The sequence below is a fragment of the Hipposideros armiger genome, unplaced genomic scaffold, assembly GCF_001890085.2.
Source record: "Hipposideros armiger isolate ML-2016 unplaced genomic scaffold, ASM189008v1 scaffold_746, whole genome shotgun sequence".
Taxonomy (NCBI): Eukaryota; Metazoa; Chordata; class Mammalia; order Chiroptera; family Hipposideridae; genus Hipposideros; species Hipposideros armiger.
The window spans coordinates 346,457-364,551 of NW_017732096.1; the positions used below are offsets into that span (position 1 = coordinate 346,457).

General features: G+C 35.8%; 1 protein-coding gene across 6 annotated transcripts in view; it reads left to right on the forward strand.

The window, feature by feature from the left end:
• Positions 1–18,095, forward strand: part of SRSF11 (serine and arginine rich splicing factor 11) — a 41,412-nt gene that overhangs the window by 8,636 nt on the left and 14,681 nt on the right. For 2 of the 6 annotated variants that reach the window (XM_019628076.1, XM_019628081.1), the window contains exons 2-5: positions 4,804–5,025; positions 11,431–11,564; positions 15,345–15,454; positions 17,410–17,502. In XM_019628076.1, the coding sequence (XP_019483621.1) occupies positions 4,826–5,025; positions 11,431–11,564; positions 15,345–15,454; positions 17,410–17,502 (537 nt within the window). In that variant the 5' untranslated portion in view covers positions 4,804–4,825. Of the gene's footprint in view, positions 1–4,560; positions 5,026–11,430; positions 11,565–12,238; positions 15,455–17,409; positions 17,503–18,095 lie in introns of those variants that run through there. The other 4 variants (XM_019628080.1, XM_019628078.1, XM_019628079.1 and 1 more) reach the window with 3 other exon arrangements.

Here is an 18,095-nt window from a genome sequence, read left to right on the forward strand (position 1 = left end):
CCCTTGTGATGAGAACTCTTAGGATTTACTCTTTTAATAACTTTCTTATGTATCATACAGCAGTGTTAAGTATAGTCATGTTGTGCGTTACATCCCTAGTACTTGGTTATCTTATAACTTATTCCTCCAATTCCTCCTCCTCCCTGCTCCCCACCTCTGGTAACTACCAATCTGATCTCTTTTTCTATGAGTTTGCTTGTTTCTTTTAGATTCCACATATAAGTGAGATCATATAGTATTTATCTTTCTTTGTCTCACTTATTTCATGTAGCATAATGCCCTCAAGTTTCATCCATGTTGTTGCAAACAGGATTTCCTCATTTTTTATGGCTGAATAATATTCCATCATATATCACAACTTCTTTATTCATTCATCTATCGATGGACACTTAGGTTGTTTCCATGTCTTAGCTATTGTAAATAACAGTGCTATGAACGTGGGAGTGCAGATATCTGTTCAACATAGTGTTTTCATTCCTTTGGATATATTCCCAGAGGTGGGACTGTTGGATCATATGGTAGTTCTGTTTTTAATTTTTTGAAGAGCGTCCATATTGTTTTCCATAGTGGCTGTACCAAATTTACAATCCTACCAACCGTTCACAGGGTTTCATTTTCTCCACATTCTCCCCAGCATCTGTTATCTCTTGTCTTTTTGATTCTAGCCATTCTGACAGGGGTGATGTGATATCTCATTGTGGTTTTGATTTGCATTTCCCTAAAGATTAGGGATGCTGGGCATTTTTTTGGTGTAACTGATGGTCATTCATGTATCTTCTTTAGACAGATGTCTGTTCAGGTCCTTATCCCAATTTTTATTGAGTTGTATGAGTTACCTGTATATATTGGATATTAACCCCTTATCTGATATTTGGTTTGTAAATATCTTTTCTCATTCCATAGGTTGTCTTCATTTTGTTGATGCTTTCCGTTACTGTGCAGAAGCTTTTAAGTTTGATGTAGTCCCTCTTGTTTATTTTTTATTTTGTTTGTGCTCTTGGTGTCATACCAAAAAAATCACTGCCAAGTCTCATGTCAAAGAGTTTTTTTTTCTGTGTTCTAGGAGTTTTATGGTTTTAGGTCTTACATTTAAATTTAATTATTTAATCCATTTTGATTAATTTTTGTGAGTGATATAGGATAAGGGGTCTAGTTTCATTCTTTTATACATAAGATCTTTTAGAAGCTTGAGATTAGAAAGAACTAAAGCTTGTTTATTATGACTTAGAAGATTGGTATTGTTATTGAGAATTTGCTTAAAGCATTATTTTCTAGTATTCTTTGGTAGACTTTCCTGCCAACATCAAGCACCAGTTTAAAATTTTCTTAGTGCCGTGGTTGTGGTGGTTCCTCACATGTGAGCATTAGGGTGCTATAATGTGGAGCCTGTAAGTTATTTTCTGTACTTCAAAAGCCTATCAGAAATCATGCACTATATAATATGCATATATAAACCAAATATGACTATATAGGCCAAAATGACGAGTAACTTTTGCTTTGGATTAGAAATAGCACTAACCCTTAGTAAGATTGCCAATATTTACCCTTCAAATATAACTGGAAGCCTTCCCTAACCCATCCCCAAAGATGAGCTGTGACTCTTCCCTGTGCATACTTCTTTCACTTCACTTTCCACATGATACTGACAGGAAGGCTCCTGTATAAGTCCCTCTCTAAAATATAAACTAGAAAGCATTCACTCAAAAAGAACAGTCTTCCTACTTTTCTTCAAACTTGTTGTTACTCTCAGTACCTTTCTAATTTTCCATTTCACCTGCTTGCATTGTTCTTCCCCAGAAATTCAAAGGGCTGCTTCCTCCTTTTCTTAAAGTCTCAGCTTAGATAACACCTTCTCCCTCATCTCCTACCCTGATTATTTTCATCACAGCACATTGCTCCTGTACATCTTGGTGTTTATTGAAAGTTTGCCATGCTAGTCCTGAGATCTGGGATATTGCCTATCTTTGCTGTATTCCTAGTGACTAGGAAAATCTTAGACCATAGTCGGTACTTAATATTTGAAGGAATTTGTGAGTTTTTTAACAGCTTCTTATGATACTGGGGTTAGTAAATAAGACAGACATGATACTTGTCTCTAGACTGTGTATTTCTTATAGTCTTGCTTAATTGGGAGCCTAAGCAAATCTTAAGTGATTTAAAACTAGTATAGATTGGATATATTTGTTATTTTGCTTTGAAATGTTTCTTTCAAACATTTCATCCCCATGGGAAACAGACAATAATAATGCAAGGTAGTTAATAAATTATTCAACTTATTAGACCTAAAAGGATCTTCAAAATTATGATTCAGCTCCCTCAACAGCTCCTGACTGAAGTAGATTCTTAAAAGTGAAGGGAAATTTCCTTAAATCACACTTAATAAATGACAGGGTAGTATTTTAAGCCAGTTTTCTGGCTCGAAGTCCAGTAATTTTTATGGCTGCTGGATGATTTGAAAATAAAACATTCAAAAATACTCTTTATTAGAATAAGATTTTTTTTCAATTTGTTTCTCCATACGGAAGCATCATCTATCTGTATGTTCTGTTTGTTGTTATACATAAACTGGCTTATAATGACTTAAAGATTTTATCTTATCACAGAGCTATCTTTTTCTTTGGCTTGGATATGTAATTTTAATTGTGAAATATGTCAAACATACAGAAAAGTGTAGAATAATATAAAAGATTTCTGTGTATCTACCACAGGCAATAAAAAGATATTAACATTAAAAAAAAAAAGACATGCATGAACCCTGCCCTTGTATTATTTGTCCTTTTATCATAGAACATTGTAGCATGCTTGGCACATAATAGACACTCCTAATAAGATTGAACTTTACAAATGACAAAACTAAAACAATTTATTAACAAGTTTGATGTCCTTTATTCAAGGGAAAACAATCCATGGATTGGGGAGTACACGTTGCCTCACAGCCAGTGGAGCACTCTTCCCAAGGGATTTTGGGCAAAAGTGAGTTTTATAGGGTATTAAGGAGGCAGTGTGGAAATGACATGATTGGCCAGGAGGTGGGTGGTTTCTTCTAAGGCTAGCAGGTACGATTTTCTAGGGTAAGGTAAGCTAGCTAAACCTGAGTTGGAGGATTGTGATTGGTCTATTCCTCCTATAAGCATGGGCTGACTGATTTAGATTTGTGATGTGGGCGGGGCAAGTGGGACAGCCTCCATTTTGTAGGTCCTGATATACAAATTAACTTTATCAAACTTAAGAATCTGCAATTGGCATTACATATGTCTGATTCAAATGAGAAAATAAATTACTTTTTTATATTCACAGATACACATTCATGAGTGATATACAATTAGTTGTAATTTTGTTGAGGCTTACATTCACCAACCCATCTCTGTTCTGTATAAGAACTAGTAGAAATGATTTAGCTAGTGAGTAAACCTAGCCAGTTGGCTCTACATCCAAATCTCAATAATTGTGTTCTAATCTCTTACAAATTACGCTCTTGACTGCATTATTCCATAGAGGTATTTACTAATGAAAATATTCCAAAAGGTCTCAGGTTTAGCCTCCAAAAATATTCAGGGTCAAGTAAAATTATTAACAGTTGTCTTAAAATAAAAATAAATGGCTCTATTATTAAGGCATATTTATACACATGTTGAACACATTTATTGGGTATTGACAATATGACAGACGTTGTGTAGGTCCTAAACTGACTCAGAAAACTAACAGCTTTGTGGGGGAGGGATACATGTCAATGTAGCAATTTGTATGTACCCTTTGTTAGAGAAGAGGAAGTCCTAATTGCTTGCAGAAGTTGTAGCAGTGAGGGAAGGAAGGCCTAACATTAGAGGATGGCAGTTAGATAAAATGACGGAGGTCGTTAGTAAAGGCACAGTGAAATTAAAGATTTTGCCAGGTTTGGGGAACTGCAAGTCAGTGGATAACACTGGGTGAAAGTGGTAGAATAGTTCAGATGAGGTGAAAAGTTAGGCAAGGGTCTTTTTATAGTCAAAAGCTTCATAATTTTAAGCAAGAGTATGCATGTAAAGCAAGTTTTTTGGTAGAAATTGCAGATCCTTTACCTGAATATATTTAGGTACTATAAAATGTGCTTTTAAAATGTAAACTTGTGAGATAAAATTAGCTTATAAAGCACTAGAAGTGTAACATTAAAATAGATTTTTTGAAGGCTTCAGTGACAAAGCAAATTTATAACTTAATGTTACATACAAAATGTATGTAAAGATTCAGAAACTTTTATAGTGGTGGGGAGGAAAATCTTGGTAGCTAGGGTGGGAATTTCGTTAGTAACTGGACAGATCTGTAGATGAAGCTCCGTATAAAGAAATACCGTGGGCATTTTTAATAAGAATAGTTACTGAAGTGTGCATGTGTTTGCAGGGGAGTGAATATTGCTTGAAAAATTAATGCCTTCCACTTCTCAAAAAATGAGGGAGCGAAGAGAGATTCCACCTTTTCCGTACCGCGGTGCGTCTCGCGCTTCTCTGGCTGCGGGCCAGGCTTGTTGGGCCTGTGTGGGGCGGAGCCAACGGTGACGCGCCGGGCGCTGCAAAGCATTGTGGGAAGCTTGGGTCTGCGAGCGAGGTGGTTGGAGGCGAAGTGGGGGCAGCCGTTTGTGTTCTCGTGGTCTCCAGATCGCGCGCTCTCTTTCCTTCTCCCCACCCTTGCGAGCGGCGGGGCGGAGAGACAGCGGCGGCTGCAGCAGCGGTTCTAACTTGGGGCACCCTCCTGTCTCCTCTCCAGCAAATCGGTTCCTCTTTCCCCCTCCCTCTCACTGTTTGTTGTGTGTTTGATGTGTTAAAGCAGGAGCGAGAACGCGAGCAGCGCCATGAGCAACACTACCGTCGTCCCCAGCACTGCGGGCCCGGGCCCCAGCGGCGGGCCGGGTGGCGGAGGTGGCGGCGGCGGAGGCGGTGGCACCGAGGTAATCCAGGTGACTAATGTCTCCCCGAGCGCTAGCTCTGAGCAGATGCGGACTCTCTTCGGTTTCCTAGGCAAGATCGACGAACTGCGCCTCTTCCCGCCGGAGTGAGTATCGTCCACCATCACCGTTTCTGCTAACTCCTCCCCAGCCTGGGCCTAACCGCTAAGCACACCATTTCTTAGGCCCTTGTTGTTGCTTCCCCTGAACCAGGTTGCCTTAGTTGAGGCTGGTTCTTGCATGTACTTACGAGAGAATCTGCATGTTAGTCCTGCTAATAATGTAGAGAGGCAGAGAGCTAGGGTTTGGGGGATTAGGAACACTGGCTCTTAATCTCGGGATTTCTTTTTGCCTTAAATTGTGCTAGCGTGGTCGTTCTTTGGGCACCTAAAGCAAGATAACTAGTTGATGTATTTTGTGTGCAGGCAATTTCTTTTTCTTAAAAAAAAAAAAAGTTTGAGTTCTTAGGTAAGAAAATTATTCTTTCCTATGTTAATTTGGCATTGAACGATGTAGGAAATTGTTCACTTATGGCTGAATATTGCTGTTCAGCAACTCTGGCCCAGTAACTAGAAGCCAGTTAATATTATTTTTGACAGACGATGAATTCAGTGACTCATTTTTTTGACAAAAATGGGTTATAGCTGAAACCTAGGATTTTCCTTTGTTTAAATAACGTATACATTTAATGATATTTTACAATTGTTCTTGAGAAGGAATTTTATAGAATGTTAAAATTTTAATTTAGAGTGTATGGCTTTTTGTTTTTATCCCGTTGTCTTACTCTTATTATTTTTATTGCAAAAGTATTAAATGAGTGGATTATTAAGGAAAAATAAGCTATGAAATAAGATGTGATAAATATTAGAACAAACGTTTGAAACAAAACATTCGTGTGCTTTTTTGGAAGCAGTGAAAATTCAAATGCTATTGCCTTTAAACTCTCAATACCCACTGAGTTTTATAATGTCACTATAAGTGCTAAACAGGAAATTGGAATCCTCAATGAATCCACTGTTTTGGTGGAGGTAATAGTAATAAATCATTAATCTGTGTACATTTGTACACTAAAATAATAGTTGATCATACTGCGGTATTATTTCCATATTTCATCACTTTCTACTTAAAATATTTTCAGATGACTTCAAATTGTGTGTTCTTTAATTTTTACGGCCTGGTACATGTGGAGAGAGATTTCAGAGTTACTAATTTGCATGAAGTGTAGAATTCTGGGAACATGTTTTTATTTTGAATGGACACTTGACTTGCTTTGATAACGAAGAACATACAGCTTTCATAACATGAACATACAGAAATAAATGTTTTGCTGTTACTCATTTTTCTTACAACATACCCTTAAGTTGTCAGTAAAATTAATAAACAGTAAAGTGGTAGAAAATGAGTTACACATTTGATTATTGTGATCATGTTATTCAAAGCATTTGAAATACTGGTTTTATTTACAAAATGTTTTCCAGTCCCTCAAGTTACTAAGAATTTTGTTATAGTTGCAGACTTTCAAGTGCTTTGTTTATTTTGAAGATGCTCTTTTTATGATTCATTTATAAAAAAGATGACAAAAAGGTATAGGCAGTGGACTGGTTCCTGTTTTACCTTGTGCATGGTCAGTATCTTAGAGGGAGTCATGATGAAATCGAATATGGCTTTTTGCTTTGTAATCAGAGGACTAGTTCCATCATAACCAGGATAACTGATGTGCATCGGATATCATTATCTGGGGTACTGTGCATTAAGAGGACTGCTTTCCCTGTATTGGAAGGAAGAGATAAGGATTGATACCTTTTTGTTCTTTGACTCCTTCATATATGTTCCTACTTATACACCATTTTCTTTATAAAATTTTGTGCAAAGTTACAATATAGTGAATGTTAAAATACCTTAGTGGCCTTCAGTAATTCAATAGTACTTATGTACACGTCTGCTTTTATTTATGTGTAATGTTGATTTTGTTGCTAATTTTAAGTCTCACTAGCTAATCCGACCTACACAATTTGGAAATACTTTATTTAAAGAAGTTTTCTTTAAGCTTGCTACAGTTTTCAACAGTAGCTTGCCTGTGATAATGTGCTATGAAGTCCTAATAGTCCAACAGAGTCCATCATTTCAAAAATTTACTCTTATAGAATCAGATTGAATGGCTCAGATTACATAAAATTCTGACTATTGTAAGCACATTTGCCACTTGATTTTTTTATGGTATGTGGGGGCTTTTGGTTGTTTTTTTTTTTTTTTCCTCTTTTTTACCCCAAAAAGGAATTTATATCCACCTGGAACTCTGTTTTTTCCTAGATATGGCTATGGCATATTTACTTAACTTTTGTTGTTGCGCAAATGTCAATCAGAAAAGCCTTCCCTGATCACCCCATATACAAGTGCAACACCCCTGTTCCATGCCTTCTCTATTTAACTTAACTGAATTGTTTTTATGTATGCACCAATCACCAACGGACAGTTAAGTTTAACTTCCTCTCTTTTCTAGAATATGTGTCATTAATGTCACTTGGAGAGCATTTTAAAAGTGCAGATATGACTGAGCTGCTGCTTATTTGTGGGGGTGGGGGGATCTGGGATTGTGCCAGACATTTCAGTGACAACCTCCTAAGAAGGTTTCTCTGTTTCATTATTGAATCCGTCTATTTCTTGGTTCTTTTAAGCCAAAAATTGCTGTCCTGTAATATCACCCACGGATAATACTGTCATCACAACAGATCATATTCTAACTTTCTCTTCTGTATGACAGCTCTACAGCTATTTGAAAGCATCCATCAATATTTCTCTCATTTTTTCTTTTTAAAGAAAAAGTTACTTTGATTCTAGTTGTTCCTAAAATGCATATTGGAAATTCAGCATTGTTCGAGCGTCTATCTCATGCTAGATGCTTTCCTATTTTATCTTACTCGGTCCTTACAAATCCAGAGGAAGAATGTATTTTACCCAGTTTCACAAATACATGTTGTTTTGTACGCCCAAGCCACTACCAGCATCAGACCTAGTATTTGAACCCTAATGTGAATCCTTTTTTACCACTGGATCATGATTTTGATTTAGCCTAGCAACTTGTAAGTGGAGTCACTCTTTCACACTTAGTACGTATTCTTCAAATGTTTGGCTTTAGTGGAATTTTATAATACAAAATATAACTGGAATGTTTATAGGGTAATGATCTCAGTGAAGCATATGTCAAAGTTCTGCAGTAATAAGGCTACTGTAACACTCAAGGTAAACTTAAATTCATTATTTAAATAATTATTTCAGTGACCCAAAATAGATACTTTAATCATCATATAAGTAATTTAGTATAGTTAGGCAAGGGAGAGAACTTAGTTTACATTTATTTTAAAAAAAATAATAAATGCAACATTTTACTTGTTTCCTAACAACTGAATAAGAACACAGTGAGGAAGAGGGCATGTGAGGTCAACAATGGTCAAGTTTTTAGGTGACTGTTACCTTTGTCACATACCTGCTATTTGGGGGTGCTTAGGAGATGCCTTTGTTTATAAATTCAAAATTCTCTGCTCAGAAATGGTTAGCACAGTATTCAGGTGGGAGTTGAAAGAGTGGTATCAGTGGCCTAGAAGTTCTCATACTTTAGTGGGCACACATACCAACTGGGGATCTTGTTAAGAATTAGAGCCCTCCTATAAAAGGGAATCTCAGATTCAGTGGGCTCGAGATAGAAAACAAATCTTAATTTTCTTTGTGCATCCCAGAAGATTCTGCAACAACCCTTAGAGGACATTTGAAGAAACATTAGAAATAATATCATCACTCTTGGGTAAAGGGCAAAAGCATCATACAGAGCCCACTTTTTACTATCTCACTCCTTAGTTCTTTTCAACTCCCCTGCCTCTTTTATATTATCAAAGTAAGGAGTAAAGACTTAAAATTTTTAGAAATAATTCTTGCACAGAATTCTAGGGTATGTGAAAGTTAAAATCAGACATCAGTCCTCTATCTTATATTAACGTGTCTTTTATTAAAAATTTTTAACTGAGCACTGGCCAAGTGGCTCAGGTGGTTAAGAGCACGAGCTCTGAGCAACAGAGTTGCAGGTTCGATTCCCACATGGGCCAGTGAGCTGCTCCCGAGCTGAGCTGCCTACGGGTGGCAGGATGGCTCAGCTGGCAAGAGCACATGCTCCTAACAACAAGGTTTCCAGTTGAACTCCCACATGGGATTGTGGGCTACACCCACCCGCAACTGAGATGGAACACTGCACCTTGAACTGAGCTGCCGAAGGGGGGACGGGCAGCTGGATCGTGATTGGATTTGGAGCTAAGCTAGCTGCTCCCTCCACAACTAAGATTGAAGGACAACAACTTGGCTGATCCCCTTCCCCAATTCCCCAATAAAATCTTTGCAAAATAAAATTTTAAGTGAGAGAATATAAGAATTGTGAGTTCCAAACAGCAATGGTTTTAAAGAAGACCATTTGAAGTGGGGAGAGATGGATTATTTGTCCTTTTGAGTTATCCTGCATAACTATCTTTTCCGTGGTGTTTAAATTACTCATATTTTATCTTTACCTCACCATCACTTGCTGGTTTGATTATAGCCCAAGTAATAATTGTAGCATTCCTATGACATGAGTGGGTAGAAAAAATACTAATCATTTTAAGATTGCCAAGTAAATGAAAATACGTTGTGAGCATGTAGGCAGTACTTCCTAATTTTTTTAAAGAAGTGTTAATTATGTTTATATCTTTTTAGAACCTAATATTTGATAGTCATTTTTTTCTTTTAGTCAGATTACAATAGACAGTGAGTGACAAAGAAATGGTAGAGGTCACTTTTTAAGAAATTACGTGCCCATTACTTCCCAAGGCAGCATGTTAGGTGTTAAGAATATGAAATTATAGCATTTAAAGAGCTTTAGGGGTAAAAATATGGATGTCAGAAATGAAATACAAAGTGCTTTAGCTTTAGTACTGAAACTGCTGAAATGCCACTATTTTCTGTGTGTAGCATTGTTAAATTTTGGACTGGTAGTGCTTCAGATTAAAAAGTACTGTCTACGTTAGAAAGCACTATATCTTTTCAAAAACATTTAGCAGTAAAGCCTCTATAACAGGATGGCTTAAATTCCATTTGGATATATTAACTTTATTTTGCACCTTGATTAGGATCTGTGTTTAGTATGGATGATGCCTTTAGGTAAACTTATAAGTCATAACAGGTTTGAGTTCTCAGGTTATGTAGCTTCATGTTAGGTCCTCATAAGTAATGCTTTTTTATTTTCATGTTAGTGCACAAGTTAGTAGCAGAAATTCTTTTTCAACAAATACTTCTCTGAAAAACCTCGTGTAACCAAATCTCATGTAAATACATTTTCATGTACACATGAAAATCTGTTTTATTAGAAAAGTTAATAAGTACTGCTCTAATAACATGCAAATATATTACAGGATCTCCCTTTTCATTATTGAGTCTTAAGCAATAATTGGCTTGTTATAATAAAGCAATGGTTTTTGACCCTGGAAGAAATTGTCAGAATTAAAATAAAGGAGGAAGCACTTAATTCATCAGAGGTCTTGATTGGGGAGTGGAGAGCTGGGTATTTTTGCCCCCACAGATGATTCTGATGTGTAAACAGGAATGATGTGATTACTACTGCCTTAGGGCATTGGTTTTCAGATAACTTCTGGTTTGGGGTTAGGGAGCAAACCCCTGCCTTTATTTAATCTTTCCCTTTCACAAGAAGCTTTGTGGCAGAAATTTGAATCCCTCCCTATAGTAAGAGAGAAACAAGCTCTGCTGCTTAACTAATCCATCTTACATGCTGCCATAGCTTGCATTTTAGCACTTGTTTGTGTTTTACCTAAGAAAGCAATTTGCTGAAGGAAGTGGCTCTTTTGCATATTGAAATTTTTCTTAATAGTAATACTAGGGTATGGAGTACTGTCCCCTGGTGTGTTTTGTGTGTGTTGTTTTGTTTTTCTCTGAACGTGCTCTAAGGGAGAGAGCCTTAATTATTTATAATCCCTAGGAGTTATGCCATAGGTAAAAGAGGCAGGGCAGGTCAAGAAAACTCCTTGTCAAATAGATGTACTTTCCCATACTATTTTGTTTCTGAATTGGAAAATTCTTCATGTTTTTTACTCTGAAAACAGCCGTGAGGAAACGTTTTGCAAGCCAAAACGGATTTCTTGTTACATGTATTTAAAAGTAGCTGGTATTGGTAGTATGAAAAAAGAATGTTGATTTGACACATGTGGCCTGCTCAAACTGTTTTTAACATAAAATTTGAGTTTCAAACTGTTTTTAACATAAAATTAAACAGTGATTGTCTACATGCAGTTTGCTACTTGAGCTCAGTGGGTAGTACTTTATTTGAAATGTCATTTTCTTGGAACTAGTTAACTAATATATGTGCAGTTACGTATTTTTATCTGCCTATTTTGCTTTTGGAATTCAAATATGGGTTGGTGAATTATACGTTTGTATTTTAGCTGATATTCGTTTTCTCATGTCATTTTCTTGTTTTTTAGTGATTCGCCTTTGCCAGTCTCATCCCGTGTCTGCTTTGTTAAGTTCCATGACCCGGACTCTGCAGTCGTGGCACAGCATCTGACAAACACTGTATTCGTTGACAGAGCTTTGATAGTCGTACCCTATGCAGAAGGTTTGTGCTTTGTTTAACTACCTGTGTGGGCATCCTATGATGACCATCTACCTCAGTATATAGTTTTAGAGTGAGCGTTAGTAGCATGTTAAAAATCTAAGCTATTAACATTTTGAAACCCTTGTTATACTGCGGTCCATATTTTTACTTGCAGATTTTTTTTTTAATTCTAAAAATTAGCAATCAGACCTGTTTTTATAAGATATGTAACCTTTTCGTTCCTTTAAAAAACATTTGTAAGTTCATTAAAACCACGTCCCTAATTGTAATTCCTTAAGATACGTCTACTTAGTTAATTTAATGTTGAGTTTTATGAAAAAGCCCTAAAGGTGAATGGTTCACTCCACGCACATTTACACAGAAACCTTCAAATAAATGCATGATGTTATTTCTGTTTTGAATAAATGACTAGGTGAGTTTTATTTCCTTAGTGCTTCATCTTACTGATAACTTTAAAAAAGAAAAAACAATCCCACATTGAATTCCAGTATACCAAGGGTTGCAATGATTTTGGTTTGTATGAAAATTCAAGATTTTCTATAGCTTAGGTGCCATATGGGCACTGGGTGTTTTGTTTTTATGCCAGATTTTCTTGTTCATTCTTGCTATATTTTCTAGAATATCTCTAAATAATAAATTCTTCTCTCTGTTATTTGTGTGTGTGATTTTTGTAGTGGAGAAGGCAAATGCAAAACTCTTCCAGATGACTGAAAAACAGTGGGTCCTCTGCAGCTACAGGGGATTCTAGACATTAACTAAAGGCCAGCAAGCACTCAAGCCCCCCAAGTGTTTTCCTGGTGTAACCATTTGTTAACTACATTTTCTCTTTTTACATTTTAGGCTGTTTAAGTAATTTGACAGAAAAATAATGAGCAGGGTTTTTGGATCTAAAAAAGCCACTGTGACAAGACAGCACTATTTTAATTCCATTTTGTAAAATTTTCTAAGGCATATTTTATAATTAGTTTGTTCCCAATGTACTGCTACTTTATTTGCTTTCTGGTAACTATAGATTTTGATCAAATCACTTAAATATGATAATATTAATGGATTTTAAGTTTATATTTTAACATATTTGCTGACCAGTATTTAAATGCTTTCCCCTTTCCTTAATGAATTGGTCAGTGAAGCAGAATATTGATATTGTTAACATTAGATGCTATCTGAGACCTTTGAATACCATTGTGAACATTTACACCATATCTTGTAAAAGTTGTGAAATGTCTAGTCCTTAAAACTTAGAAAAATTGCACCTGGTTTTCTAAAGAAATTAAATTGCATTCATAGGTGGGTTAAGGGCATGCTATATAATAGTACATCTGTCTCCATGATGTTAAAGTGTGTGAACCCAATTTTAAGGTTTCAGAATATAAATGCTGGTAAACGTTTGATTTAGTGTGTATTGATTAAGCAATTGCTTTTATGTCAGTGTGCCTGTTGTAGGATAAGACTTATCACCAAGAGAAAATTTATAATTCAAATTTAGGATAAGTAAAATATAGATGATAGTGTTTGGAACAAGGGTGAAATCATGTGAGTAATGTGCAAAACATTAGTTAGCCTTTAAATTTAAAGAATTCTTATTGGCTAAGTATTATGTCATAATTCCCAAACCTTGAACATAATACAGTATATCATATAACTGGCTTTTATAAATATTTTTAGACCATGGCATTTTTCTGGATCTGTTTTGATAGTGAAGTAGTTAGGAGTATATATAGAATTGCAGAAATACTTAGTTCCAGAATCTATTTTTTGGTGTGTTTAATTACTGATATGATATGCTGTATTAATGTTATCTCCACTAAATAACTGGTATTTAATCCCTTTGTCACCATTCACCCTAGTTTTAGCTCTTACACTTTGGTCTTGGTCTTGGTCAGTGTTTTAGAACAATAGACACAAAGTCTACGGTAAGGAATAGTCTTAATTGGTAAAACAGATAGCTGGATTGGAAGGAACTCTTAATAGTAATGGATTTGGGGGTTATTTAGGTTCCTTGGTTAATGTTTGTTTCTTTTGTCTGTTTCTTTTTCTTTCATTTCTACACATTCATGCAGTATTTCATGGTTCTATCAAAGCAGCAGTAAAAAAAATACTCTTGACGCATGAAAATTAACTGGTGAGGGGCCTCATTGCTATTTTTAAATTGTAGTTTTATTTTTAAATAGTCTTTTTTTAATCAGAGGATCAGATGCATGACTTTTTTTTTAATGGATGCAGATCTTCTATCAGGTGTCTCACAATTAATTCAAGAGGATTTTAGTTTGCCAGAAATGTTGCAAATGCACTAATTTGAGTAAGATGTTGATATTTAATATTATCCTCTTGAGACATAATTTTGCATGCAAGATTATCCCATAATCTTTGTAGGTTTGTTAATATTGATGCATTAATGCCCTATATCTAAATGATCTTCTCCCTTCCCCTCCCTCCATAACTCTTGGTATCTAAATTGATGACAGCTCTGACACAAGCAAGATAACAGTGCTGTGTAGTATACATTTGTTTATATTATCGGCACTTCTCAGTATAGGTGGAAGGAACCATTACCTTTATTTAACAGTGGTTTTTCTTTTTTGTTGTTGTGTTTTACAGTTCTTTTCCCTGGTTCAGCCTGAACTATATACCAGGCCCTGCTGAAAATACCACCCAACAGTTTTCTTCTGCAGCTTATCCAGTTTCTCTTAAGTGCCCTGTACATATTGTATGTTTTATGATGAGATGCAGTTTCTTAATATGTATTACAGAAATACTACTGGTATTTGCAAATATGTAGTTTAATTGTATTATTGAACTCTCATTTTGGGGGCTTGGGCACATTAACAGATTAATCCATCTGTATAGGGCTTTTGCTGTTGGATAGAATTTAAATTGTCTACATAAATATTTGTCTTAGGACCCTTAGATTTTATCTGAATACACAGATTAGGCTTTAAAAACAAGACATACATGTCATTTTTGGCTTTAGGAGTTTGGCTAAGTTAGCTTTTGTACTGACACTATATAATATGGCAGCATTTTTTGGTATGGTTAGCATGGCACATGTTGGAACATAAAGCATTTTACTGTACAGGTAAGGAATGTGCCATGTTGTTTTACCTATTCTCTCTCTTTCTCTCACTCCCCCACACACATCCTGTGTGTATTCAGAGACCTTCAGAAACATTCATGTTCATTTTCAAGAGTCAGCAAAAGCCCTACGCTTGAGTCCAACAGAGTATTTCCTTTACATACTTTTCTTCTCTTAATTTTTACAAAATTTGTATGGTAGGTGTAAAAGAAAATCATAGTAACTGTACCATATTATTAACCCCTAAATCAAACTTTTTTTGTCTTGTGTATCTTGATTTTTCTGTGTGCTTTATAGTGAAGCAGCCGACACGAGTCGTTGTTCATAAAACAGCTTTTGAAAGTTGAGAGCACACCCCTGGAGAACCGACTGTGCTTGCTTACGTTTGGTTCATGACTTAAAAATCGAGTACAGGTGATGAAATCTTGGCAGTGTTAACAAAAAAGTAGTGTGTATTGTGCTATTTTTTTTTACTCTAGAAACTTAACCATTTGTAGAGAAAAAGGAAACAAATTTTCACACATTGAAGTTTCATTCTGACATAAAATTAATGATAAATAATCATAGAAATCAAGCTTTACATTTTAGCGAACATAAGTACTTTCAACAAACTCAGGTGGTGTATCAGGGAGACATTTTCTGGGTGTTTTTGTGTGTTTTCTGTCTTGCAAAAGGGTGTGTTCTAACGCAAGGATGTTTCTCTGCAGGAGTTATTCCTGATGAGACTAAGGCTTTGTCTCTGTTGGCACCAGCTAATGCAGTGGCAGGTCTTCTGCCTGGTGGTGGACTCCTGCCTACTCCTAACCCACTTACCCAGGTACTAGCTCTATTCAATTCTTAAAGGATAAAAAGGAACTCAGAATTGTAGATAAAGCTAAACATATTTGAGCTTTTCAAATGTTGTGATTCTAGCTCACAGAACAGTATCACATGTGTACAGTATAGTAAAAGGCTGTATTGTTTTTTTAACAAATACTAAACAGAATCTGTTGGAAGTTTGCATTTTAAGAACATTCTGAAAATCATAAATATCTGTTATATCAGTTTGCCACTGGCTGTCAAAATAACCCATAACTATATTTTAAAAAAAAAAATCTCATGAAACATAAGACTTCTGTCAAACCCGCTGTTAAAAATAATATGTTCATTTGGACCAGGTAAGAAAATAAAGGTAATTTCAGATTTCTTTTTTTTTTTTTCTTTGCCCACTCAGTGCCTTTTGATCTTTTGCTCTTATCTTGGGGTTTGAATTAATTAGGTGGCTTGAAATGATGAATTCTTCATGGAGATGTTTGATATGGGGGAAGGTGAAATATTCATGTTGGAAAAAATTTTACTGGGTAATGTTTCTAACCCTGATAATGCTGTAAAAATCATCATTTTAGTACTGAAAGGTTCTTTAAATACAATGTGTTGTAACCACTCAGAAAGATTGTAACTAGTCAGTGGTTTCACAGATAAAGGGAATGATAAGCCTCAACTACAACTTCAGGACATCATTCTTTCTATAAAACCATTTTGCCTGTCTAAATAGTTCAGTTAACTGTCAAGTGAACTGTGTGATATCATAGACGGAGATCAGGAATTCCCAGCTTTTTTTATTATGACTGTCATCCCGTTTTTACTTATAAAATGAGGGTCTGGGTAATTTGTAGATACCTTTGATGTATCAAATTGTGTAATAACTAAGATAGCCATTTTTATAGTAGTTACACAGTATTTTGACTACTTAGCAAACACTTAAATTACAGGCAGCTTGGTACCTTATATTTATTAAAAATTAATTGAAATTAGGAGAACTTTTAGCACAGTGCTTATATATAGGGAAAGTCAGATTGCATCCATGCTATAGAATTTTGCATAGTTTGTGTCTATTAAAATATTGATTAATCAGTTACATCAGGTGGAGACAGAACCATACAGTAATTTGAACAGAGGACGTTTAATATAAGGAATTACTAACTAGTAACAGGAGCTTACTAGGGGACCTCTAAGGAATACAGGAATTGCAGATATAAGGAAGCAAGCTTTACTTCTAGGGCTGAGGAAAAAAGAACACAAGAAAGAAACACATTTAGATGAAGGGGCTCCTTTTTCCCCTCAAGGCTGATTCAGACCTTCCAAAGAGGTGGATATGGAGAAGTTTTCAGGGGTGTCACAGAACTTGCTAGGAAGCTGCCCAAGAGGATGGCTCTAAAACTTACTAAGAGGTGAAGGCCACTGGGTATCCTACGTGGTGCTGCAGTAACAGTGAGAAAGGGGACATAGGGACCAGGAAGAGAAACCCCTTTTAGAGTCTGTCATTTCAGCTCCCCTACAGATAAAGCTTAGCATCATGCCAGCTGTGAAAGGAGAAATGCTTATAAGGGTGCTACCTTCAGTTTCACAAAGCAGGACAAAGAACTAGATTTGCATCTGAGAAGCAATAAATATAATTGGTGCAAGAATATATTGAAAATTTTTGTGTTGTTTTCTAAATTCTGATTTTAGGATAAAGTGAAAAAATGAGGTTATTGTATGTAGCAGGGGTAGGCAAGTTACAGCCCTTGGGCCAGACCCCCAGTTTTGTTTATTTGGGTGGGACACAGCTTTGCCCTGTTTAGGTATTGTCTATGCCTGTTTGCGAGATGCAGTGGTTGTAACAGAGCCCACATAGCCTACAGACTTAAACCAGTTATTTGTCCCTTTAGAAGAAAAAAAAACCGTTGACATCCCCCACCACCACTCATAAGGAACAGAAATGTAATTTTAAATAAATTTGAAATTTCACAGATTGGCGCAGTTCCACTGGCTGCTTTGGGAGCTCCTACTCTTGATCCTGCCCTTGCTGCACTTGGGCTTCCTGGAGCAAACTTGAACTCTCAGGTATAACTTAATACCCTTGAACTTTTTATTTTTAGCTCACTGTTATAATTAAAGAATTTATTTCATAAACTGTTACTATAACATGAACCGTTACTTTGCATTTCAAGAGCAGGAGATAACCAATTACTATGGTGTAGTATTCATTTTATCTTGTTAAAAGAGATTTAAAATGTCACTCATAATTAGCTCCCTACTCATTAAAAAAACTTCTTGTTTTATGTAGTTGAAGGTAGAGAGTAGTTTCACAGGACGTTAACACATCATCAGTATGTTACGGAGTCAAAGTGAACAAGTCGTGAAAAGATGGCAACATGGGTTTATAATTTGTTTTCCTGTCATTTACTCGCTTGGAATTTTTTGTTTTATTGCATTGTAATTTGGCTAAACTTAATTTTGCTTTATTATACTGACTAAGCACTTTAATGTTTGTTGTACATGATTCTTTAAAGGTTTACTTCCCCTCAGAAAGTCTTGAAATAACCAAGAGGTAATTGTTCTGTAAAATCAAGACTGTTCAGCTTTATAATTACCCTATTTAATTTGTTAAAGCACGTTTGGATATCCAGTTACTTATAGACACTGATGTCACCTGT